This window comes from Rosa chinensis, chromosome 4, assembly GCF_002994745.2.
Source record: "Rosa chinensis cultivar Old Blush chromosome 4, RchiOBHm-V2, whole genome shotgun sequence".
Classification (NCBI taxonomy): Eukaryota; Viridiplantae; Streptophyta; class Magnoliopsida; order Rosales; family Rosaceae; genus Rosa; species Rosa chinensis.
The window spans coordinates 54,464,954-54,490,026 of NC_037091.1; the positions used below are offsets into that span (position 1 = coordinate 54,464,954).

The 25,073-nt window shown below is 36.6% G+C and overlaps 2 protein-coding genes and 1 pseudogene across 2 annotated transcripts; all 3 read right to left on the reverse strand.

Annotated features, from left to right (window-relative positions):
- Positions 1–1,592: 1,592 nt before the first annotated feature.
- On the reverse strand, positions 1,593–5,607 carry LOC112199569 (annotated as a pseudogene).
- Positions 5,608–8,335: 2,728 nt separating this feature from the next.
- Positions 8,336–9,279, reverse strand: LOC112199977 (X-linked retinitis pigmentosa GTPase regulator-interacting protein 1). The gene has a single exon (XM_024340976.2). It carries the CDS (start codon positions 9,143–9,145, stop codon positions 8,447–8,449), a length of 699 nt encoding a protein of 232 aa, XP_024196744.1. The 5' UTR covers positions 9,146–9,279; the 3' UTR covers positions 8,336–8,446.
- Positions 9,280–13,502: 4,223 nt separating this feature from the next.
- LOC112200509 lies at positions 13,503–16,252 on the reverse strand. The gene is made up of 4 exons (XM_024341547.2): positions 15,403–16,252; positions 14,824–15,064; positions 14,127–14,244; positions 13,503–14,023 (listed from the first exon to the last, which is right to left on the reverse strand). Exons 1-4 carry the CDS (start codon positions 16,005–16,007, stop codon positions 13,932–13,934), a joined length of 1,056 nt encoding a protein of 351 aa, XP_024197315.1. The 5' UTR covers positions 16,008–16,252; the 3' UTR covers positions 13,503–13,931.
- Between the last annotated feature and the right edge of the window lie 8,821 nt (positions 16,253–25,073).

Here is a 25,073-nt window from a genome sequence, read left to right on the forward strand (position 1 = left end):
ATTCAAAATCAAACTAGTTGTAAGTTGTAACGTGTCATGATAATATTATTGGAAAAGGGGGGCCAAACCTTTATAATTATAGAGCTAAACGCTTCAATCCTATTAACAACACAGTAAACTAACATGTTTTCAGAAAGTTTGGGGGGTGCCAGGGCACCCTTTGGCTAATGGGTAGCTCTGCCCCTGCCCATGGGGTGCGGAAGGATCCATTTTCCCCTAGTCCCCTACTCTTCCTTCATGCATGAAAGTTGTTCCTTTCCTTAGGCATGTCAAACAAAAGAAAGGATAAAGTTTCCCTTCCCAAACTTCCCATTCTATGAACCAAACGAGGATTAAAGGAATGAGATGAAATTATCTACCCTCCTTTTGTAGTCTAATTTATAAGAAAATTTTGAGAATTCATCTTTTTTTTTTGACATAGGTCTACGTAAATTCAGTTTTCTGTTGTTTGAGAATGTCTTTAGTGACTCGGGCATTAAATTTTACTGTCTTTCAAATTATATTACTAATTTAAATTTAACTCAAATAATAATGGATAAATAGATTAATGGTTGAACACTAACAAAAATACTAAATTATTCTTATTTTGTTGGAACAGACTTTATTTATTCATAAGGGACTTAAACCTCAGTAGAGAGTTCATAATTCAGCCAAGATAGACTATTTACTATTACATACCCAAACGTGAGAGTTAAGGGACATGAGTGCATATTTAGGCATTTGGCTACCAAAAACGCCGCTTAATTGATTACAATCACGGGGTGAGAATATACACTTAATTACAACAAAATAAGAAAATTGATATTTAAATGCAGCCAAAAAAGCTCCATCAACAACCCAACTTTTATATGTAGAATTGAGGAAGTCTACTACCTCCTTGGCGTCCATCTCAAGCACTACATGACAATATCCTCCATTCTTTACTAAATGGAGACCCAAAAATGATATACTTTAAATTATGAAACATAATTAATGATTATTAAAAAATCAGAATGTAATTAAGTCTCAAGTCTATTGCATATCTGTCAAATTCTTCTTTTTTATTAACAACTCAAATTCTTACTTGGAGAAACATCAAAATGCAATCAATAATTGTTTAACCAAAAATAAAAGGGGTCGTGACAACAAAATTGCCCACTTGCTCCACTAACAGTTTTTTAACCACATTTATCCAAAACACTCTAAGGGATTATTTCCCTACTACCCAATTAATTTTTTTATTCTTTTTATTTATTTTTGGGACTTTTTTGCCCTCTCCTTCTTTCTCACTTAGAGAGAAAAGTTATCCTCCACCTTGCTGTGCTCAAGTGACCAGTGGCCGGCCGCGGACTCCCGCGACAGGTGATCGGAATCAGGCGACCGTTCACTTGAATCCGGCTACAGGACTGGTAACCAGATTCCGGTGTCTAAATTTATTGCCCCCTAATAATACTTAGTAACCATATTATTGCCCCCCAATACTCATATTATTACCGTCCAGTGAATTGTATAAACTCCCAAAACCAAAATGAATACACTACAGGCACAATTGATCAATTTATAATCATATTATTGCCCCCCAATAATCATATTATTGCCTCCCAATAATCTTATTAACGAATCGTCTTTTCGAACTTTCGTTTCTTTCTCTTCTCTCTATACCTCAACACCCTAGCTTCCCGTCCCGCCGATGAAATCTGAACCGTCGGATGCGTTAACTGATCGCCGATAGACTTGGGGTAGGGATCTAACAGCTCCGTCAGCATGTTGCCATCTGGCACGACGCTAACATCCATAGAGGATGATGATACTTGACAAAGAGAGACATTGTTAGATCAAATCGATAATAAGCAGTAACCAATTCACAAAGATCGAGGAAGTGTCTTACACTCTGGCTTAAATAGTGGCCATGGTAGCCGTAGATGAAAGGCTTGGAAGTTGGCAACTCCATTTCAAAGCTTTGAGGCTGGACAGTCTTGCTTTGCATAGGGACCACTCTGTCAGTACCGCTACTGTTCTGCTCCTCCTAATCTGGAGCTTTCGGATCCACTGCCCTGTAATCCAAATCCAAATACGGATCCATGTCGGAGAACATGTACTGCCCCAAGTTCAGATCTGTAGGATCTGGGAGCAGCCACGAAGCAGCCTCAACTTCCTCTCTGCTGACCTCAGTCGTCTCCCCGTCTCCATCTGTGTCGGACAAGTAGCGGTCATCGAGGAAGTTGACCGCAGCCCCAGATTTGACGGTGGTTGAGTAGTCCGAGTTTAGCGAGTCGTAGAAAGGAGCCACCAGAACTGTCGTGTCGGCGGCTGAGGGGGTTAGCAGAGTGGATTTCTCAGTCGCAGGTGACGCAGAGCGTTGCATCGTCAGCCTTGCACGTGACGTGGGCGGGAGCTTGCTCGCACACCTCCTACCTTCGGCCGGAGAGAGAGAGAGAGAGAGAGAGAGAGAGAGAGAGTGAAGCTGTAATTTTATAATTAATTGAAGGTTAAAATTGTCATTTAATACTAAATTCGGTAAATGAGGTTAAAAAACTCTTAGTGGAGGAAGTGGGCAATTTTGAAGCTGAAATTGGATAAGTCGTCACGGCCCCGATCATTTCCCCAAAATAAAAATGTATTAATAAGTATGGTTTTTACGCCTATTGTATATTTGTCAAATTGTTACTTGGCAAGAGAAATATCAACATATCTGAGGAGTCATAATAGGATTTGGTAAAATTCGAAATTCTCTGAACACTAATAAAAAACCAAATCTATCATGAAAGAAAATAATGATCATTTTCTCTGGCGTTAGAAGGTTTTTTTTTTCAAAGTCAGAAAATTAGGAAAGTCTTGAAAAAAAAAAAAGTGTTGATATTTTCAAGATTGGAATACCATTTTGAAAATCATGCATTACCAACAGTAAGTTCATGGCATGGATGAATTTAAATAAATATCAAGATTGACAAGTTTTGGCATGTGCGGATGTGACACGAGATCACCTTTTGAATTTCATATATCCTTTAAAGTTTGAAATTTACTTGTACTATGAGGTTAGTATTCAGAGAACATGACTTTAAAAATATAATTAAACTTGTGGAACACTGACATATTGAAAAGAGTTTTTATTTTTTATTATGTAGTTTCTTACTTTCTGACTGTGAAAAATCATAAAGAAAAAAATCGATTAGAGATTTTGGTATTGTATCAATTGGAACACAATATAAAGATAGTGAGATTCAGAAATGTGACAATTTGAATAGAAATGAGGATTTGCATAGTTTGATACGTAGGGTCTGTAGGGAGGTGTCATGGCCCAGGACGCCCGTGGAACACATTAGCACGTTGAAACATGTTACATCTTGTTAACACAATTTTTCTTGAAATTCTCCTATATCATAAGCTCACCATTTGCAAAGTTTTATTTTTAGAACATGTTCCAATTTACTACGCACCGAAATCTCAAACAATATTTTTAATAAATTTTATTTTTTTCTGACTTTGAAAATTCATTAAAAAAAAATTGTCTCGCGAATCTTGAATTCTATCAATTCAATAAGTGTTTTAAAATAGGGTGGTTATATTCAGACCTCCCAATTTTCTCTTTGGATCTATCTAAATTTTTGTCAAAATTTAATCCCTATTTTAACCCTCTATTATAATTATAACAAAAAAAACTGAATATATAGAATGAATACCATTGATACGCAAGAGTCATTATTCTAAAAATACTCTCTTCCTTCCAATTGTTTTTAGCCAATTGACAAATATGAATCATAGAGTTTTTATTTTTTTATTCAAAATTTGTGATGCACTTCATAACTCCATAGCCATGAGAAATTAAAGAGGAAAAGAAGAACGAGTAAAGAGCGTATTACATCACTTGAGATATGCATGTGGTTTTAAATTATGCAAGAACCCATAAATTTTTGTGGGTTTTTGGGTTGAGAACGTAGCCTCCAGCTTGGCCCTTCGTCTGTACTCCAACACAATTGCACTTATAGTTCTCAATTAAATACTCTACTATATGCTGGTATTTATCCCTTTTGAGGAAACTGTCGATGGCCCTTCATGCCATGTATAGAGTTTAGACTTTAAACTTGGTAGTGTGGTTATATATTAATCCTTCCTCGATCTCCTCTCTATGTATATAGTTCCTTACCGGACAAAGATAAAAAAAATTGATGTTCAAAGGAACTGCATGTATCATAGTAGGAGGTATAAAAAAAAAAATTAAAAAAATAATATAATATAAAAAAAGTAAAATACAAACAAGGACAAAATAGGAAATTTATTGAAAAAAATTGGGATGGGAGATCCAAAGAGCAAATTAGAAGGTTCAACTAGAACCACCCTTTAAAATAATTATTTGATGGTAGGAAAACTTTGGTGCTAAAATAAGAATATGCGATTTTGGTCAAAGTTCATGTGCAATAGGCCAATAGTTCACAATTTTTTGGTCAGAACTCAAAATCATGGTTCGGAGATTTTTTTTTTTGGGGGGGGGGGGGGGTGGTGGTGGTGGGAGGGAGAGAAAGTTATGAGGTTAGGTGATGAATTGTAGTTAGCTTAAAGTTTAAACTTGTTATTTTTCATTTTCACGTATCTTGAGAATAGTTAAATAATTTTACATTATAAATTATTAATCAGAGCCTAATCAACAAGTTAAAAAATTATAGCCATGAAATTACATTTGACACTAATAGTTAAGATGATGTCATGTAACATAAGAATCAATACATAATGTGCCGTGCAAAATTTTCATTTAGAACTTAGCAAAAGTAAAGAAACTCATGAATTATATTTTTTTTGCATAAGTTAATATGTGTTAGAGCATTTTTAGCAGACTCTTTATTTTGGCTCCTTAGTTATTTTGGAGAGCATGTTTAACTTTTTATATATTTTAGCAGCTACACCAAACTCCTAAGTGGCTCTCCATTATAACTTTTAGCTATCTCACTCCTAAATATAGAGAGCGAGATGAGACTCTCTATAATTTATAACATTCATTTTGAGTTATTTTATGTAATTTTTAAATACATTTAAACTATATAACCTTTCCTTTAAAAAATATTATAAATTCAAAACTAGATATAATAGAGAGCACTGATGCTGACGTAATTCTAAAGTGACTAGCCAAAATGACTTTTTAGCTACTTTGACTAAAATTTGACTAAAAAATGGCTAGCATTGCTAAAGATGCTCTTAGTATACTCTCTATCTTGATTCCTTAGCTATTTTAGAGAGCATGTTTAGCTTTTTATCTATTTTAGTAGCTGCACTAGACTTCTAAGTGACTCTCTATTAAAACATTTAGTTATCTCGCTCCTAAATATAGAGATCGAGATGAGGCTCTCTATAATTTAAAACATTTATTTTGAGTTATTATATGTAATTTATAAATACATTTAAACTTCTTTTTTTTTTTTTATATTGGGAGTGAGGTAACAAGCCACCTTGGTTACGTTACGTCAGCGAGTTAGTAACACATCCACCAAGTCAGTATTTAGACCAAGGTCCACGAGAGTATCCCAGTAAAGTCAGACTAATCTCCCACTGTAGGCGCACGAACCCGAAGGCCCTTCAAACCTGCTGGCCACAAACTTGTGCGAGTTGGGAGTCGAACTCTAGACATGGGGGTTCCATATTAGGCAACTCGACCAACCTTACCACACCAAGTGGTTAAATACATTTAAACTCTTTAATCTTCATTCAAAAAATAATACAAATTCAAAACTAACTAAAATAGAGAGAACTGATGCAAACGTATTTTAAAAGTGGCTAATCAAAATAGCTAAAAAGTTAGTTTAGCTGAAATTTAACTAAAATATAGCTAGTATTGCTAAAAATGCTCTTATACTCTTTACTATGTCAATAAGAACAATTTATTATTTCATTTCAGTGTGTGGATATTAGAATCTTGTGTACAAGAATGAAGCTGATATCATATGGTAACTGGTTATGTAGCTTTTCTGTCAATCTTGGTGTAGGCAATACTTACAAAGCTTTTCAATTTGCGTAAATGGGAATCGCTATGTAAGGTCAAAATGTATAATGTAATCGTTGACGTTATTTCCATTTACATCTTGGTTCTCTTTACTTTTGCGTACCATGTGAACCTCATTCAGCAATTCATAAAGAACTTGAGTAAAAATTTGGAGAATATGCTTTTCTAATTAAGGATATAAAACGAACATGATATGGTATCAGTCTCAACATTTGTACTTGAATATTTGATTCTGTGCCCATGAGAAGCTGCCTCGATCCCTACGTATACAAGGAAAGCTCAGTAGCTCACCATTAGAAATTAAATTAAGGTAATAATGTATCAGAAGCCGGCCATGAAACCCATGGCCAATATTATGTCACAAAATTAAGTACGGTATGTAAATAAAGGTACGTAGAACCATCTATGTCAAATTATGAGAGTACTATAAGGTCATGAATGTGCTTGTGGTCCGAGTATCGTACCTTAAAGGGAGGGTTTAAATTCTCCTAGTAATGTTTTCAGAATTTCTGTAACTTTTTTCATCTCATAGCTCGCTGAATAGCAATTTTACAATACAAACACCTAGTGTATGACTAAAATAGATTTGAAGGAGACCTAGCTAGTTGATTCAATCTCTCCAAAATAGTGAAATGGTGAATGAAGTTTCAAGTATGAAACTCATTTTTAAACAAAATACAAAAAACTTAATAATTTTTCTTAATAAATAAAATTAAAATCTTTAATATCACTCAACTACTATCGAACACATGCACCATTTCGGGGAGGCCATAATCAATCACCTAGTATTTTCAAACCAAACAAAGCCATCTATGTATTCAATATTAGAATCTTTTAAGACACTCAACAACTATCAAACACATGCACCATTTCGAGGAGGCTATAACCAATCACTTGTGTATTTTCAGACAAAATAAAACCATCTGTATATTCAAATAGTAATTAATTAAGTAACAAAACGATTTTTGAACTATTTGTGTGGAGGAATATATAGAACACATGCTGGTTTTGCGTGTTCGGTGGGAGTAATAATTTATTGGAAGTGACTGCATGCTTTTCGCCTTCTCCTCCCTTCGGTGCTAAGGAACTTGGACGTCAAAATCGACGCAGCATGGTCCTAGCTAGTGGTGGTAGGGTTCCATCGTCCTTCATTTCCTGCAAAATTCCCGAATCTAGTCGAGAGAATAATAATACTCTATTTCCTCCAGATTTAAATGGGTCCAAGGCCGACTGCATGCCCTAACGGCCTAACTCTAGAATACATGCAGCTATTGTATTATTTTATCAAATATTTATGTCAAAAAAGGAAATGAGAATGTTTTTAATATATATTAAAACATGTTTCCAAATAAGTTAATTGGTATCCAAGATTTTGAAGTTAAAAGTGCCTCTGATTCAGATCTTATTCATGATACTTGTAGAGGCCTACTGTATAAATCTTGCGTAAGGATATGATATATTGTATAACTGCAAGTTGCCTAAAGTTAATGAGAGATGTAGACGAAAAGTCTTTTTTTTTTTAATTTTTTTATGGAAGAAACATATTACAACAAAAGGTAAATGAACAATCTTTATGAACAACAATGGTTAGAGTTCAACATAAAAAAAATAAAAATAAAAAAAACAACAACAACAACAGTGATTAGAGAGAATTTGATTAACAATAAATAAATAAAAAAATTAATTGAAGAAAATAAGTGAGCATCTGAGCATCAATGGTGAAATGAGGTAAGTTTGGTTAGAATTATTTTAGGTCAAGGCAAAGTCTGATAAAACAAAGTTCATTGACATAAAATACACCTCTTGCCCCGCATAAAACTATATTGGTGAGAAAGAATTATCTTCTTCTTTCTAATAACAACTTTCACTTTTTATTTGAATAAAAAAAAACAACTTTCATTTTTTGTTGTACTTAAGTTGTGTTTGTTTAGCGTCATACCTTTCTGTCAATTTTTTGACTTTCTTTTGGTGACCATGAATGGTGGGCATGACATCGTTCTTTCAGTTTTGAACCTCCAAGTTGCTCGAGCTTCTGGGTTGCTGGCTTGTGCAGTACTACTACCCTTTTAACAGCTAGCTAGCTATAGGTTACAGCACATGGCTTACTTGTTGTGCACCATCGAGTTAATTAAGCTAATAGCCAAATACATACACCACCCTATTGATAAAATCCTCATACAAGAAAAATATGAAGCAGATATAAGGAAAAAATAGTAACCAAGACAGCCTCAATTACTAATTAGGTATATGTATGTAATTCACGAATATATGGGAACAAATTCCCATTTCATCATTTCACAGAAAAATGATATTTATTCCGTTATAAATTCGTTAAAAAAAAGAAGAGAGAAGCAAATTACAAATCACTGACAAAATTATACCAGTAAATTATAAACCACAAAATAATTAGCCCAATTAATTAATTTACCGATGGAGTTTATTTTTGGGTACCCCAAACATATCGATCAAGCTCTTGTACTACAAATTAATTAAAAATCTAGCTTCAAGCAACCTTTGCTTATTAACCCTTGCAATGAAGTCTTCAATCCTTTTGTTTAGTTCCTCAGCCGGTATCCCTACAGCGTCCTCTTCTTCTTGTTCGTGTTCTTCTTCCATTTCTTTCTCTTCTTCTTCTTCATTTTTTTCATTTTCGATAACATTTTCCTCGCACTCTTCGAAATCTTCATCCTGACCATCACTCTCTTCTTTCAGTGGTACTTCATCAACTTCTTTGCGATCTTCAATCCCATTAGCATTGTCCTCCTTCGGGCCATCCATTTTCACTACGATCTTCTCTTCTTTCTTGATCTCTTGAACTGTCGTGGAAGGACGTCCCCTAAGACTTCGAGTCCTCGCAACATACTCATCGTAAACCTGATCGGCCGGAGATGAGGATTGCTTGCCACTGATCCTCGATTCTCCAATAAGGAACACCACAATGAAATTGACTACCACGAACAGGCAGCTAGGGTTAACGAACCACGACCAAGTATTGGGAAGAGAATTAAACAAGAGGTGTTTGATAGTGTAAAAAGAATTGGGAAACGAGTTAGAGTAGGAACAAAATAAACTGCAAGCTAGCGCAAGAAGGGAATGAAGAATGAGACTCTGGAAAAACGAATCACTCTTCTTGTAGCGCTTGATGGCTCGAACCTTTTGAGCCTTAATGGGATCCATTAATTAATCAAAGATTTGAAAAATTAATGAATCTCTGACCCTTTGAGAGGAGCCGATTGAGGAGATCACTGAATTAGGCAATGAGGTTTTGATTCACATCTGACTGAACGTAAAGAACTGGAAACAATGAGGTATATATAGTGGTGCGGTGGGGGGAAGGTGGTGGGATATTTTGTTATGGGATTCAAGGGATTCATGCTACTTTATTATGAATATTATTATGAATAATGTATTGGGGGGAAGGTTTGCTTTTGCAAAAAGCCATACAGGCAGGTTGAGAATGTGTTCATTTGGGTGCTTTTGTTTTTCAGCCTCCGTATGCTTTCCACATTTCCTTTTCCAAGTTGCTGATGGTTTTCAATTTTCCTCTTCTCAGCTAAGAAACACAAAAGAATTTGCATCAGCAAAGACTTGTGTAAGCTGGGCTAGCTAGCGGTTTTTGCCTTTCTACATAGGTGGTTTATTGTACGTCCAGTTTGTGACGTACATGCGCTCGAACCATGATCTTTTGTTATATAACACCTACTTAATGAAAATAAACAATAAAAAACTATACTGTTTCTCATAATCACTCGTTCCATTTTCTTTTTCATAAACTCAATCCTCCTTCTCAAATGTATAGCTTTGTCATATATAGATCGCATGTCAGCATATAACATATTAACATAGTATGTTAGATTGTTTAATCCGAGATTCGATATAAATTTGACTTTGCATCTTTCACTTTATTTTTTCTGGGTTTAGTATTAATCATTGCATGGTAAATCTTTTTTTTTTTTCACTAGTAATTCGTCTGTTGTCACCAGTGATTTCCATACATCTAAACAGAAGCTCGAGAAGTGATTAATTATCATCACAGAGTACTTGCTAGCTATCCACCTAAGGTGTTAATTGGGCATTACAAAAGAAACAGACTCGCTGTAAAAGTGCCCAGAATACCATCTTAGCTAGGGTTCTGGTTTGCTTTTCTCCTTATAATTGAGTAGTGAGGCCTAGCCGCCTAGCTATATGGCACTTCGCACTTGTTTTGAAGGACACTTTCTGAAAAGAGATGCATACAGTGCAAGACCGTAGACTATTCATTTGTCGTTTTAGGTGTTTGTATGTATGATTTTGTACCACGTACGAATATGAAGAGAGAGCACAGATTTTTTATTTGGAAGAACTACTTAATTAGTACACAGTGCTCTAATATAATAAGGCGTAAGAAAAATTGGAAACTCCAAATTAAGCCTAAACCTAACTAGGTGAAAACGATCTGCATGGTGGTGGATTTGCAAAAAGCAAGGCTATTTTATCAAGCAACCTTATTTGATTGAAGATCTATATATCTCTGTGAATATACAAATTCAATTGGGTTTGGACCATATGTAGCAAAGTATATACGAGACAATATACTTGTGACTTTTTGATTTTGTGGAAACACAAAGATTGTTCAATGAATGGCATAATTTGCTTTTTACTAAATGGACGTTTTAACAGATTCCATACAAAAGAAGCTCCACTTCTTCACTCAAAACAGAGAGAGAGAGAGAGAGAGAGTGGAGTCCATGTAATTGTTGGTGATGAATGAAGGCAAAGACCAAGGACAAAAGCAATGCTTTTAGTATACAGGACTTGGCTAGCAAACACTAAACAGGACTTGGCTAGCAAACACTAAACAGTGGTTTTGACAAAACAAAAAAAGAAGAAAAAAGTGGGTTTCATAACGAGAACAAAACATTTGATTTAATTTTGAGGTACATTTTCTCTGTATTATCTACTTAAATGTTAAATGGTAAACTTACTCTATAATAAGAAAAATGTCAACTCATTCATTAATACAGAAAATTATACAGAGAACGGCTCAACCTGGATGAGGCTATCAAAAAGAATCATTACCTAAGACATTATTTTTGAAGACAATAAAGCACAACCAAACCTAACCTACAAACCCAATGGAATTATGGAAAAACAAAAGATCAACATTAGGGTTTGCAGGTACCATTGATGACATATTCAAAGCTGAGAAGCTCTAAACTATTTTAATATTCGGAGTCACTCTTTTTTTTCGATCCTTCAATTGAGGACCCAAGCCCATTCGCAAAAGAACAAGACTCATTGATGTAAAAAAAAACCCTAGACTGGAGATGATGCCTCCTGCGTTCCTTTACAGCGGCAAACTACCGATAATCCCAATTACCGGCCTCATGCAGCCATGTCCTATCAAATCTGGGAAGAGGGTCCAAGACTGGAGAAATGCACTCCAAAATCGATATATAAATATATATCTAAAGAGCCTCTGCTTTGCGTTCCCTAACTTGGTTAATTGTTTTTTTTTATTTTTTATTTTTATCATATTTACAACTAATCTCACTCACGACCTCATACTTAAATGGTACTGTGCTGGTTAATTATTCTCATCAACATTAACAAATAAATTTTATAAATGAAGGATATTATAGTAATTTTATAGTTTATTTATTATTTGAGTTAAAATTAATTTCTCTATTTTCAACTTCACGTAAAGTTGCTCCCATAAACTTGCCATCTGAAAGGTCTCACTGAGTCACTATAAGTAACCACAATTAAGTACCTTGGCGAGTAGAGCAACCCATTTTTTTGGACAAAAACAGACTTAATTATCAGCATGTAGACATGTAATCGTACTGTTTTTTCTTTCTTTTTGAGTTTTCTCCGAAGAAGTGCATTTCAATTTTGTAAAGAAACAACCAATCCATACGTTTTACTGTTTGCCTTGCTCTCGATTTTTACGTTAACCATACTTGGTTAATCTCAACTCATGTTGATAGTCAGGAAACTTTTCTCCAGTTCCACGATTGTAATTGTGATTAATTTAACATATACTAGCATTTTTCCACACACGCTCTGCATGTGCAAGTTATTAATTTTTTTTTCTTCAGAAAATAAAAAAGAAAAAAGTTAGTTATTGTAGAGAAAAGAAAGTGAGAGAGAAAAAAGTGGGCTGTGGATATTTTTTTCTTTCAATTTAAAAAAATATGGGTGGTTCTAGTTGGACCTCCAAATTCGCTATTTGGACCTCTCATACTTAGTACACCTCTAATTTACTTTTTAAAATACTTGAAAAACTAAGTAGACCTCCTTATTTTTACCAAAACACCCTTGAACATGAGATACAACAATCTGTTATTCTACTTTTTATCTCCATCTTCAACCACGAGAAGAAAAATGAATTAAAATCACATGACATTGCTCTCTTATGAGTAGGTCTCTCCTCCACTAAAATAAATCTGATGGTTGCTTCTCGATCTTGATATGTTGTTGGAACCCCTTTAAATTTGCTAAAAGAAAGATTTCAAAGGTTTTGGGTTGGAAGATCAAGTAATATTATTCAATTAATTTAGTTTAAGAAAATTTCAAATCAGATTATTTTGAATTTACCTTTTGTAATAAATGATAGGCCATGTATAGAAATTATTATTTTTACTTAATTGTTTTAAGTAAATTATAAAACTATATAGGCAATATAAGGAAATATCAGGAAAAAAAAAATTAATTGAATGTTATATTTGGTTGGAGGAGGTAAGAAGAGTATTTATTTATTTACTTACTTAATTTTTCATTTTTCTCTCTTTGTCCTTATTTGTCTTTTCATATAAATTGACAAAGTCAATTAATAACTGAAAAAAATTAAAGGTCCAAATATCAAATTTGGAGGTCCAACTAGAACCACTCAAAAAAAATATATATATATTTTGTAAATGTATTAATTATCCATGTGATTAGTTTATTAATATTCTAGGGTCAATTCTGTCAAAATTTTAGATTTTGACTAACAAACCCTCTTCTTTTAATAATAGTATAGATAGATAGATAGATATATATATATATATATATATAATTATTGTTCTGCAAAAGATTCATTCTATAAAGCAGCTTCCTATTTTCGAACTCTAGAATATTAACCAATTCAGATAAACAAACGGTGATGGGAAAATTTGAAACGTGATATGCTACACTTACTCCAGCATCTCTTTAACAAAAAGCCATAGGAGTTGGGAGGTGTCTTTTTGAATCATTTTTATGTCACAACAATCATGTTGAACAAATTTGATTTAGAAATTAGGAACTCTTTAAACGTGAGGCTCTAGGCGTTCAGCCCCTCCAGAGGTTGGTTAACATTGAAAAAGAAACTTTGAGCAGTGCACGGACCTACTTTGAATGATTTGAAGAATTGGGAATCAAACAATAAAGAACTTCCTCCAGACCCTGTCTTCATTGTTGCAGCCTTGCAGGTATCATTACAATTCCGAGTACCTAGAATTTTTGGCTTCACAAAAATGGAACATTCAATTCTTAATATCTGTAAAACGCAGAATGAGTTATAACACAGAAGTTTGGCAAGACGTGAGAGAGCACAAGTCACTTTCATTAAAATGATGATAGACTCCAGGCTAAAGATACAACAGAAAGGCACTATTGCAGCTTCGATGAAATAGCACCTAGCAATATATGCACCCTCCAAAGAAAAGAACTCAAAGACGACAACAACAACAGAAAAAACAAAGAAACAGCCGGTAGAAACATTATGAGTACCATAGGGTTTGCTCAGGACCAGGAACCAAAACCTGCTAGTTGGAGTCAAAGATAATCGATCAATTCTAGCTAACAAAAAATGAATGCTATGCAATAATCGAATTCTCCTCGTGACTCAGAGAAGAGTCGGGAGAATTAGATTGCATGCCAAGCACTAAAGGAACAAATTAATAGAACAACTACTTCTACTCAATCTCTCTAAAGCCACAAAACTGCAGGATAGGTGCCCTCAGAGAACCATAGCCACCTTCTCCTGGGAAACAAAGGACAAGGGATGGGCAATCAGGGGTTCATAGTGATCAGCACCAGCACCACACCAACCTGTATGAGGAAATGTTCAGAAATGTAGTCTAAGAGAAAAAATAAAGAAATCCACAAATGCCTGGCATGTATATTTCCAGAGGAAAAGAACTTTGTTTCTTACCTGTTCCTTTCATGAAAAGAAAGAAGGGTGGTTCACAAATCCGAGTCCTTGGTCGGTGTGGAAGGAAGAAAACACAATTTTCCTCATCGACCATAGCATCTGATCCATGTGCTTGAACCTGTAATTGTGAATCCAGGCAAGACACGTTAATAAAATGATGGATAGTCTAGTACAAGCTCAAAACTTTTCAACTGTGCAGAAATCAATCAATGTACCAATTCCCCAATGAAGCAATAAAATGGCAAATTAATCAAATGGACATAGGTAGGTATAAAACTGTACCAACACTCGCACTGAGAATAGCTCTATCTTTTTATCCACATAGAACTATCGAAGAGAGGACACTACAGTGCCATGCTCAGTACAAAAAATGTGATAAGATTTCACCATTAGACAACATGGAAAACTACTCCATGGATCTGGTTGTGAAACCTCATCCACCATTAGAACTCTCTTGAACATCAACAACCTTCTACACATTTGAGTACACTAAACCCTTACTCGATGTAGCTAAGTAAAGAATCAAGTAGGAAGTACAATTACACCCAACAGATTCTACTGAAAAAATAACGACCAAGGAAACATGCAACAGCTTCCAGGAAGGAGATCAATGGAAGATGAGTTCCCAATAATCAAAATCATGGATTCAAAGAGTTTAAACAAAAACAGATCTAAGCCAAGTGAAAAATTTTCTTACCACATATATCTCTCGCTTAAACTCTGTTGCAAGACACTCGATTGCTATATCATCTCCAAAAGCCGCGGCATGACCTTCTCTATTTTCATCGACTGTTAATAAGCCTTCCTCCGTGTATTGCAACGTGATGATATCATATTCATCATCCAGGGAACCAGAGATCAACATGTATTTGGCCCAACTCGGTCCATCACTCACTGAGATACATCTCTCTTTGTAAATAGACTCTGCCGCCAGCTCCCTTCACTCAAAAGAAACCAAAAACCAAACACTATCAATAAGACAATCCAGTCCAACAACCAGTTTTTCTAACATCCTAAAATTTAAGACCAACAAATACAATGCTAATCAAACTTAATAGTTAATACACCCTACAGAGATCGAGCAAGCCCAATATACAAATCTTTGGACAACAAATTTAATCTTCAGATCTATATTTCAAGAAAGATCCCATTTTTTTTCTGGATTTTTCTATTGAACTAAAGCAAGATTAACGATGATGATATTCAACAATGTAAACAACAACGATACGATTTAGATTTCAAATCAATAAAAGAAATAGATCCAAGAAAATATTACCTCTGCATTCCGAGCTGAAGAAGCTCTTCAATGGCGGAGTCCAGACGCACGCGCTCGTCCTTCTTAGCTAGAAGTTTGACCTCCTGAATGACGTGTATCCCCCACCCGGCCCTCAGATCAGGCGCGTAGAGATGCCGAATGACGTCGTTTATGACGTTCCTCTCCTCCGCGCTCGCAGATCCATAGTCCTCCAAGAACCTCCGCACCGTCCGCCTCCTCAGCTCCCGCGCGTCGACCTCACGCGCCGCCTTCATCGCCTTGTGCGACGCCGTGAACAGGCAGTTACCGTCGGACGACACCTCTCCGCCGTGCGACAGTCTGAAGACGACCGAGGAGTCGCCGTCCTCCGCCTCAGGATGCTTCCAGAGAACGCCCTTGGCGTGAAGCCGCTGGAGATGCCGCCGCTGCTGCTCCTCCAGGCCCACGACAGCACCCCAGGCGTCGTCGGCCGTTGACTGGTCAACAACGAGATCGACGGCCTCGATCAGGTCTTCCTCCTCCTGAAGCGGGGCCGACTTGGCCGGCGGGTCCCGCCAGGCGACGGTGGGCGAGGAGGTCTGGAATGTCTCGGCAACCGTGGTGGAATCACATAGTAGTTTCCCCATTTCCCTTTTCCTCTTCCAAAAATTTCCAATCTTTTTTTTTTTTTTTTTTTCAGTTTTTATCTTTATTTTTACTTTTCTTCTTCTTCTTCCTCTTCCGCTTCCGTTGAACTTGCAGGGGAGGGGAGAGAGAGAGAGAGTAGGGTTAACGGATAGATTTTATGACGAGCGGGACAATGTGGACACGTGGCGGAATCTGGAGGCGGTTTTGACCTCTAGGAGAATGCTGATCATTCGTGAGAGAAGTGCTAAACTGCTAACGTAGGCCGGAGGAGCGTGGAGAGTGAACCTGAGCCAGTCAGCCATATTTTATTTCCCCAAATATAATATTCCCCACTAGACGTTGGTGGTAGTTGGCATATGCTGCTCAGCTGTGAAAATTCGTCGGGGTTGGTGTGACACGTGTGGATTCAGCCGATCTGGTTCCCTGCCAGTTCTGTGAGCCAATTATGGTTTGACAACTCAGCTTTGATGTAACGGTTTGTGAATGACGTGGCATCTTCTTATTGGTGACTGATTTTCATGAATAGTAAAACGTTTAAACCTGAAAACCGTTTTTTAAATCATGATGTTTGCAACGGTACATTGGAGTCTACGATGCGATCGTACAGAACTTATTGTTTCTTTATTTATTTATCGAGGTAGAGAGTAAATGGTAATGATATATCGATTATTGAGGTCATTTTAAGTAAAAATACTAACGGTAACAACATTTTCTTTAAAATCTCCTTCGGTTCATGAAAAAGAAATTAATAAACCCCTTTCAAAAAAAAAAGAAAAAGAAATTAATTTTATATTTCCTATGAGAAAGGAAAATAAACTTCACACTAACTTTCATTTCTGTTGTTTGAAAACTATAGGAAAGCAACGAAAAAATATGTTTGTTTCCATTTAGTGTTTAGTTTGTGTAAGGAAAGGAAAATAAATCATTCTACTAGCCACTTAGCATGTGCTCCGCTCCTACCAATTTGCTTTCATTGGTTTTAACTCTTAACTCACCTCTCTTAAAACCGCTCTGGAAGTTTGCTCTGCTTTTTCTGAAGAAGAGAAAAACTTGGTTGCACATCTTGCATTTGTGTTCCATTCGGCGACGCACGTCATTGTCGGACGGGTAGGTTTCATTTGTCAGTCCATAAGTGAGGATCCAAGGCGACAGGGGAAGGAGCGACGGTGGAGTTAATGTCTTCACAGGAGTAGTTTGCTACCATTGAATTTCAACAACAACGGGGGGATCACCATCTATTGTCGGGCATTCCGACCTCTGTTTCCAAGTGGTCGTGGAAGCAAGGTGCCGACCTCTGTTGTCGGGTGGTCCAGCCGCTATTACTATAGTTTCCAACTTCGGCAATGGTCCGTTTCCAAGGGCACACGCAGGAGGCTAATGACAATTCGATGTCGTGGGCATATCCTATGGGTTTAAGCCTCTCATGTGGGACCGGGCCTCTTCTGTAGGTTTGGGCATTTGCTTGTGGTTCTGTTCTAGGTATTATGTTTTTTCAATATTTGGGTTTAATTTTCAGTGTATTATATTTACAATAAATCCTTTCCCACTCTTGGTAAGGAAATGTGAGCTCTGTCCTTGTCTGCATACTCGGTATGTGTCCTTGTCTGCATACTCAGTATGTGTTGTCTGCCCTAGAGAGGCGGTGGATCATGAATTGGTTGCAACCTCCTGTTGATAGGATGAAACGATGTGTCGTCGGATTTTTTTTCGGTTGTCAACATATTGGAAAAGCTACTTTACTAGTTTTATGGCATTGCTTTAACTTTTCGATATGCCACTATTCTTGTAAAGCAAATGGAGTAGTCAATATGATACTCTTTGTTATTTGGTGCATATTGGAATACATTGTCATTGTATAGACTCCTGTTACTATTTGGGAGGTCCTCATGAGGTGCATTGTAATATGGGGTTTAGGCTCTATGTCCCCCCCTTATGTATTCATCAGTTTCATTAACCAAGACTTGAGGGCAGCCGCACAACCCTTATTTCAAAATATATATATATATATATAAGTGAAATAAATAGAAAAAGAAATTAAAATTGAAGGCAACATAATATTACTTACGATTACCAAAGTGGGATTTTTTTTCTTATCTTTTATTTGTTGTTTTTTGGAAATAACCGATTTGATTTATTTACTAGTTTAGCCTTCTAATATAATTTTTTTATTTTCTAAACATTTAGTCAATGAAAGGCATAACCGGAGTTTTAAAAATTTAATAATGAGAAGTGAGAATTTGCTTAATATAATAGATTTTCTAAACAATTCAATCAATAAAGGGCATAATAGGAGTTATTCTAAAAAAAAAAAGCATAATAGGAGTTTCAAAAATTTAACCATGGCAAGTTGGAATTGGCTTAATATAATAGATTTATATTCTAATCATTAAGGGGGGTATATTCAAGTCAGACTCTGGAAAAGAAAAACGGCAAAGAGGGTCTAGCAGCTCTAGAAACCCTAGAGTCTGAGCAGAGGGAAAGAGGCGGCGGTTTCTGTCGAACCTGGCAGAGATGGGGCTTCTTGTCATTGAGGTCTTGTTTCAAGGCGGGCCTCCAAGCGCTCCAAGAGTAGAAGACCTGGTGCACGCCGGGCTTGGATTGCAGTACGCATCGGGATTGTTTGTGCAGGTGATCGGCTTCGATCTCCCTGGTTCCGACCGCTGTGTAGGGCTATTTGGGTTTGATCGTCTACCAGGGCTGGTTGATGTGCCCGGATCAGCCAGTTTTGGCAGGGAATTGTTCTTGGTTCCGACTATTTTTGTTGCTGGAGGGAGGTTGAGGAACCGGAGCTTGACGGAGATGCAGTGTTGGAGTGGTCGGGCGCCATAAATTTTGGCCACGGCGGCGGCGGTGATGGATGGGCAAAAGTATACTAGGGTTTCTGCTCACTTTGCTCAGGTTTGGGCTTGGGTCTTTGGGCCCGGGCTCAAGTTTGAGTTGTTGGGCCCTATGTTGTGGGCTAGTAGGGAGGGTGCCTTGCCACCCTCATTTATCACTTAGTGGTGACAGTGGGCCTGGCCTCAGAGGTGGACCTTCTTGGGCAGTTGGGCTGATATATGGTCCATGACCAATCATTTGCGGATCATGACTTCTGCGGGAGTTGGTAATTATCTGAAATAAGATTGGTGTTTTTTCAAGCGGCTTATAAATAATGAGGTGCTCCTATTTTTTTTGCTAGGAAGTGGCTTTATGTTGGTACCGCAATTGTGCGCCTGATTAATGGGGATGCTAGTCAATGATTTTGCCCTAGAAGACACGGAGTTTCTTTGTTTATAAGTTCGCTAATTTTAGCGAGCTTATCATCGACTTGTAATGGGTCTGTTTTGCTTAGAATAGAGTTTCTGGATCTTCATGCCGGCTATCTTGTTGTAAGTACAGTCAGACTCTAGCCATTGACAGTTTACCGACTATTGATCCTAATGATATCAATTTCTATTCAAAAAAAAAAAAAAAAGGGGGTATATTCAATTCAGATTTTAAAAGATTTTGTTTAAGTTTTTATAATATATGGATTTACTTAATCCACAGATTGTTTAAATTCTATATGGACTATGATTGATTTTAATGGATTGATTTACTAGTATTTGTTTAGATTTTACAAGTTCTTATGATGTTTTTGGTAGGTTAATTTTTTTTTCTTCTTTTTTAATAAAGCAATGGATGTATGGATCCAACTATAATGTTATATCAATGACAAAAAAGTATGGCAATCTACCATTCTTTATATTGTATACGCAAACCACGCGTCATTTGTATAACGAGGTTACGGGATGAAAGTACTGGCCTCGGCGACAATTTCATATTATTTCTTTGTTATTAATGATTTATGAACAATATGAGAAAACTAACCAGCCAAAATGTTACACAAAAAATAAAGTAGTAAACTAAAGACATAATTTATTTCTTATCTAAATAACAAAAGAAACATGTATGTATGTATCATCTTAAAAATACCATTAAAAGTGAGCTTAATTAGCTAGAAGAATTAAGGCTTCTAGAGCTATAGTGATAAAAATAAAATAAAAAATTATTAGATGAGAGCAGAGGCAGAGGCGGATAGTATGTGGGAAACTAGGTCTAAGACAAAATGGATGAGTGTCATTTATTGAGGCCTTGAGGGCCTGCTTCTCCATTTTATTTTATTTTATTTTTTAGTGAAGAGCTTCTTCATTTTTTGAGTGAGAAAGAATCCATCAAAATCTCTTAGGAAGTGGCTGAATTGTTTTTGAGTTTTGATATGTATAGAAAGCACTACAAAATCCTCCAAAATCCAGCATTTAATGAAATCCTTAAAAATCCATATACTTTTGAATATCGGTAAATTTGAATGGATAATTTTAAATCTTAATTGAATACATCAAGATTTTAAAAGACTATTTAAAATCTCAATTGAATACCATATAACTTTTAAAATACAAAAAAATCTTGTAGACTCTTAAATGAATACACCCCTATAAAATAGATAGTTATGCAAGTCTCATAAATTGTTTAGATAAAATTTTCAATAAGAATATAAATATATTTATATAATGTAATTATTGCACAATTAATGCAAGGAAAGTAAAAAAGAAAATGAATCCTTTGAAGGATGGGAGGATTCACTGGAATTCACTGGAAATTATTCTATGCACCGACAGTGTAAATGACCCAACACTTATAAGATGATCTCAATCCTTGATATTTATAATTAATATTTTTATTAATAACCTAAGAGTGTATTTAATATAATCTAACCATTCATTTATGTCGGTGCAAGTGGACGTCGGTGCACTGAATCCTCCCCCTTCACTCACAGCTTTCTCCCATATTTTCCCTTCTTAAGGAAAGTTGTTCAATTTCTTGGGCACTACCAGACTTAAGAAATGAATAATTTCCTTTCCCAACGCTCAATTTCGGGAACCAAACGAGGCATAAATGTAAATGTAAGTACCGATGAGAATAGGCTTCATGTTCATCTAAGAAAACAACAAGCTGAATAGATGACCAGAGCTTTATGAATATATTGTACGATAGCAAAGTTAATAATGGTATAGTGTGGTTACAATTTGCTAGAGATCTAGGTTTGAGTGGTATATTTGTTAGAGATCTTAGTTCATATATATTGGACATGGAAAAAACTGAGAAGCAATGGTGGAAGTACATGGAGACCGAGTTGAAGTGATTATCAAGAAATTAATAGCAAAGAAATGTCAAATTCCATTTGTCATCTCCACTATTATAAATGGAAGTCAAAATTTGGTGTCAAAAGCTTCATCATTTTGAAATTTCTAAAATACCCTTTAGATTAAAAATAAAAATTAATAATTGTTTAAGGACACCTAGATTATGTGTCTGGCCCAAACTTTAGTTACTTGTCTGAGTTGTAATAGGATTAGTCTTACAGCTATTCTCGGAGATATCCTAATAATTGTACGATTATGTTTCCTTGTAAGACTCTGATTCTATGTTTGTAATCCTTTATATAAAGAGGCTTCTATTATCAATGAAAGCACAACTCATTCTCCCAATTCTCTCCACTGTTCTCTCTGCATTCCAATTTTAGTTTTCCTAAAACACGTTATCAGCATGAATCCCTAATCCTGAAACAAATAGCCAAAACCTAAATTCAAATACAAAACCTTGAAGCCCTTTTTGCCTCTGACTCACACCTTAAAGACATTGATCACAGGAGTCCAGAACCGGCGACGGAATCCCAAGAACAGGCCAAAAAGTACTGAACTGGCCCCCGGAAGCAGAATTAGGTTTTCCACCGGTTCACTGCCTTTTGGACCTCCGATTGCCACCAAATTTTGTCAGCAGTAGCGCCTCAATCTCAGGAACGGAAGCAGAACCTCAAAAACCAGTCTAAAATTGACTGAACCGGCCTCCTAAGTGACTAAACGGCAAGCAGAAAACTGGACAGAAGCTATTTAGGGCAGTTCAGGCCAATTCCAATTAATTCCAACTAGCGATTGGCCACCTCCAGCCACCGGTGACCAGACCGACCTCCGGCTAACGTTTTTCAATCAGATTCCAGCAAACTTTTCCGGCTACCTATTTTTAGGTATTTTTTATCAAACATTCCCGCTTTCCATACTTTCAAAAAAAAAATTTCTCCAGGACTTGCATCCTCTCTTCTTCTACCCCCCCCCCCCCCCCCCAAATTCTTCTTTCATAGGGTGATCTAAGCTGAACTATGGGGGTTCGTGCTATCTCCAAGCTTAAAGCTTGTTGAGACCTCCAAACTTAGAGTTTGTTGAGAAGATACGATCGACCACACACATCATTGTTTCGATCTAATCCAATACCTCTTGGAATCGAATTTCTTGAGAACGATTAAGCTTAGAAATTTCTAATTTTTTGGGAGCGATTACGCTAAGAAATTCCTAATTTCTTGGGAGCAACTATGCTAAGAAATTTCTATTATTTTTGTGGTAGCTTTTTCCGCTCTGAAACTAACCCTTTTTCTTGTTCTCTTTTAGGATGAGTAACCTGAACAAACTGGACTTCGCTCCATTGGGAACAACTGGCTATGGATATCATAAATGGGTTCATGATGTCCGCCAGCATCTCAAGGCCCAAAGAATCCTAAATAAGATTCTTGAGCCTAGCCCGGACGTGCTAACTGTTGAGCAAGTTCAAGCTTTGGAACCAACTAGAACAACCTTGGAGGCAAATAAGGCGAAACCCATCATCCTAATGACTCGTCATATGGATGATTTGCTCCAGTACGAGTATATGAATGAAGAATACCTCAGAAGGCTGTGGGTCTCACTCGAAGAATGTTTTGGCAACATCCATGACTCCCTGCTTCCTGATCTAGATGTGAGATGGCATAATCTCCTCTTCTATGATTTCAAGATAGTTCTTGACTACAACTGAGAAGCACTTCGCATTAAATCATTGATAGAATTCTATGAAAAAAGATATCACAGATGTGATGTTGATTGAGAGGACTCTCTCTACCTTCCCCGTCTCTGCTTTGATGGTTGCTAAGAACTATCGAATTGATGTTACTGCAAGATGGATCACAAGGTTTCATGAGCTCATTGGAGCCATGAATGTTGCTAAAAACCATGAAAAAAATTCTTGTGAAGAACTATAATTCGAGACCTTTGGGAACATAGCATATTCCGGAGTCCAATTACAGTCGCACCCCTAAGGAAATGCTCCAAGAGTGAAACCCTAAATCTAGGGACAATTCTGGACGTTCTGGTCCATATTCTCGCTCTATTCAGGAAGGTAACCGCCAAAATAGGCAGACACGGAACCGAATAAGTCAACATGGAAAGAGAGAGAAGCAATGCCTTTGGCCATGTTGGTGGCGCCACCAATACTAAGAGCCATTCTAATGATGCTTTCAAAGCACCTCAATCATGGGAGTCTGAGCAAAGAGATGTATGTTCTCGATGTAGAGTATCCGGTCATTGGGCACACATTTGTAGAGCTTGTGAAGATATTGTCACCGCCTACAAAACATATTGTGAAGCAAGAGAACATCAAGAAGGTGATCTAGAGTGAAGGGTTGAAGACTTCAAATATGACTGGGATCAATAGATCGCCAATTCTGTTTAAGTCTTTATTTTTCCAAGCGATGTAATAGGCAATTGCCATATATTTTGTACGAAATGTCATTTGTTTAGTTCTTCTTCAACTAGGCTCATCCAAAGTGAGTATGATGTCTAGGAAGGCTTTGAGATAAGTGGTACTTAAGCGAGCTTTGCTCCACTAACATCTCTCTACTCACCTGGTCATATTTATTTTGGAGTTTCCGAATGAAGCCAAATTACTACCATTATTTTGCATTAGCTAGTACTTGGATTAGATTCTCTTAATGGTTCAGAAACAATGATGTACTCTGTTAGCTTATGAATAAATTTCAAGTCCTTTTCATTATGACTCTATTTCAATTCTGAGCTTTTGAGGAATGAATCATAGAGAAATTCAATGTCTTGCGGATAGTGTGATTACGCACACCATTCACCGCCATAGGCAATCATTATTAGAGATGTTGCCTACATATTCCTCTGTGACGATGATGGCTGGGCCTTCAAGATTAGTTTCAAGGACATAGAATAGCCCAAATTCCCTTGCCAAATGGCACCTTGGTCACAGAAACTCTCTCCTAAGGCGAATTGAACCCTATCGAGCCATTCGAGCCAAAAGATTCCATGCGAAAATGCATGTACATAATGGAAATGAGTTTCTTTGCAATACCTCTAATGAAGCGAATAAATGCTCATCTTAGAGAAACTTATGTGTCTCTCTAGTGGACTTTACGTCATCACTATTCGAACTATTAAGGGCTAGTTAGGGATTGTTGTGACTTTTAAAAAAACTGCTGCAACTGTGTTGTGAGAATAATCAGCTGTGAATTAAAACAGTTTCGTGTTTGGTAAATAATATTTTTAAAAGTGCTGCCAGTACATAAAACAACTACAGAGTGTGTTTTGATCCACAACAGCTTCTAAAAGCAACCTCTAGGCTGCTTCTAAAATTTGCTGCCAGTGATCTATAACTTTCAATTAAAGTTGCTTTTTATTTATTTACCAAACACAATAAAATCTAAAATTTTGAACAAAAGCTGATTTTTTTAAAAGCGAAGCAATTCCAAATGGGGCTTAAATCCAATAAAGTTATGAAACTATGAAAGAAGATCTCTTAGATTTAGAAATATATTGGCTTTGTCACTACAGGATAGGTCATCCTAGTTATGATATGATGCTCTATCAACTAAAGACTTCACACAGACATTCATTCTTTCGAGCGAAACGAAGCACGAATCAAAGGTTGATTCATGGATTATGTATGACGACCGTTGCTGCTGTCCACCGCCAGCCTAGGGCACAGTCCATATCCATAACTCCATGGATGGCGTCCATCATGGTGATGACGCCCAAAGTAATGCTGCAATCACCAAACTTTGCTTCTAATAGCGTTACAGATGCTCAGGCCCAACCAAAATCCTCATTGGTTGCTTCTAAGGCCACTCACTCGTTCTTCAAATCCTGTTCCTTATGGAAATTAGGACCGAGACCATCCTATGCAAAGGATACGAAAATACTCATTCTGTTCTTACATAGAAT

Bases quoted from the DNA above. Each gene is read 5' to 3' on its own strand.
- LOC112199977 (XM_024340976.2), bottom strand. From the start codon at position 9,145: ATGGATCCCATTAAGGCTCAAAAGGTTCGAGCCATCAAGCGCTACAAG.
- LOC112200509 (XM_024341547.2), bottom strand. From the start codon at position 16,007: ATGGGGAAACTACTATGTGATTCCACCACGGTTGCCGAGACATTCCAG. The intron at 14,245-14,823 runs GTAAGAAAATTT...TCACAATTACAG, and splicing joins TTAAGCGAGAGATATATGTG to GTTCAAGCACATGGATCAGA. The intron at 14,024-14,126 runs GTAAGAAACAAA...TTCCTCATACAG, and splicing joins TCTTTTCATGAAAGGAACAG to GTTGGTGTGGTGCTGGTGCT.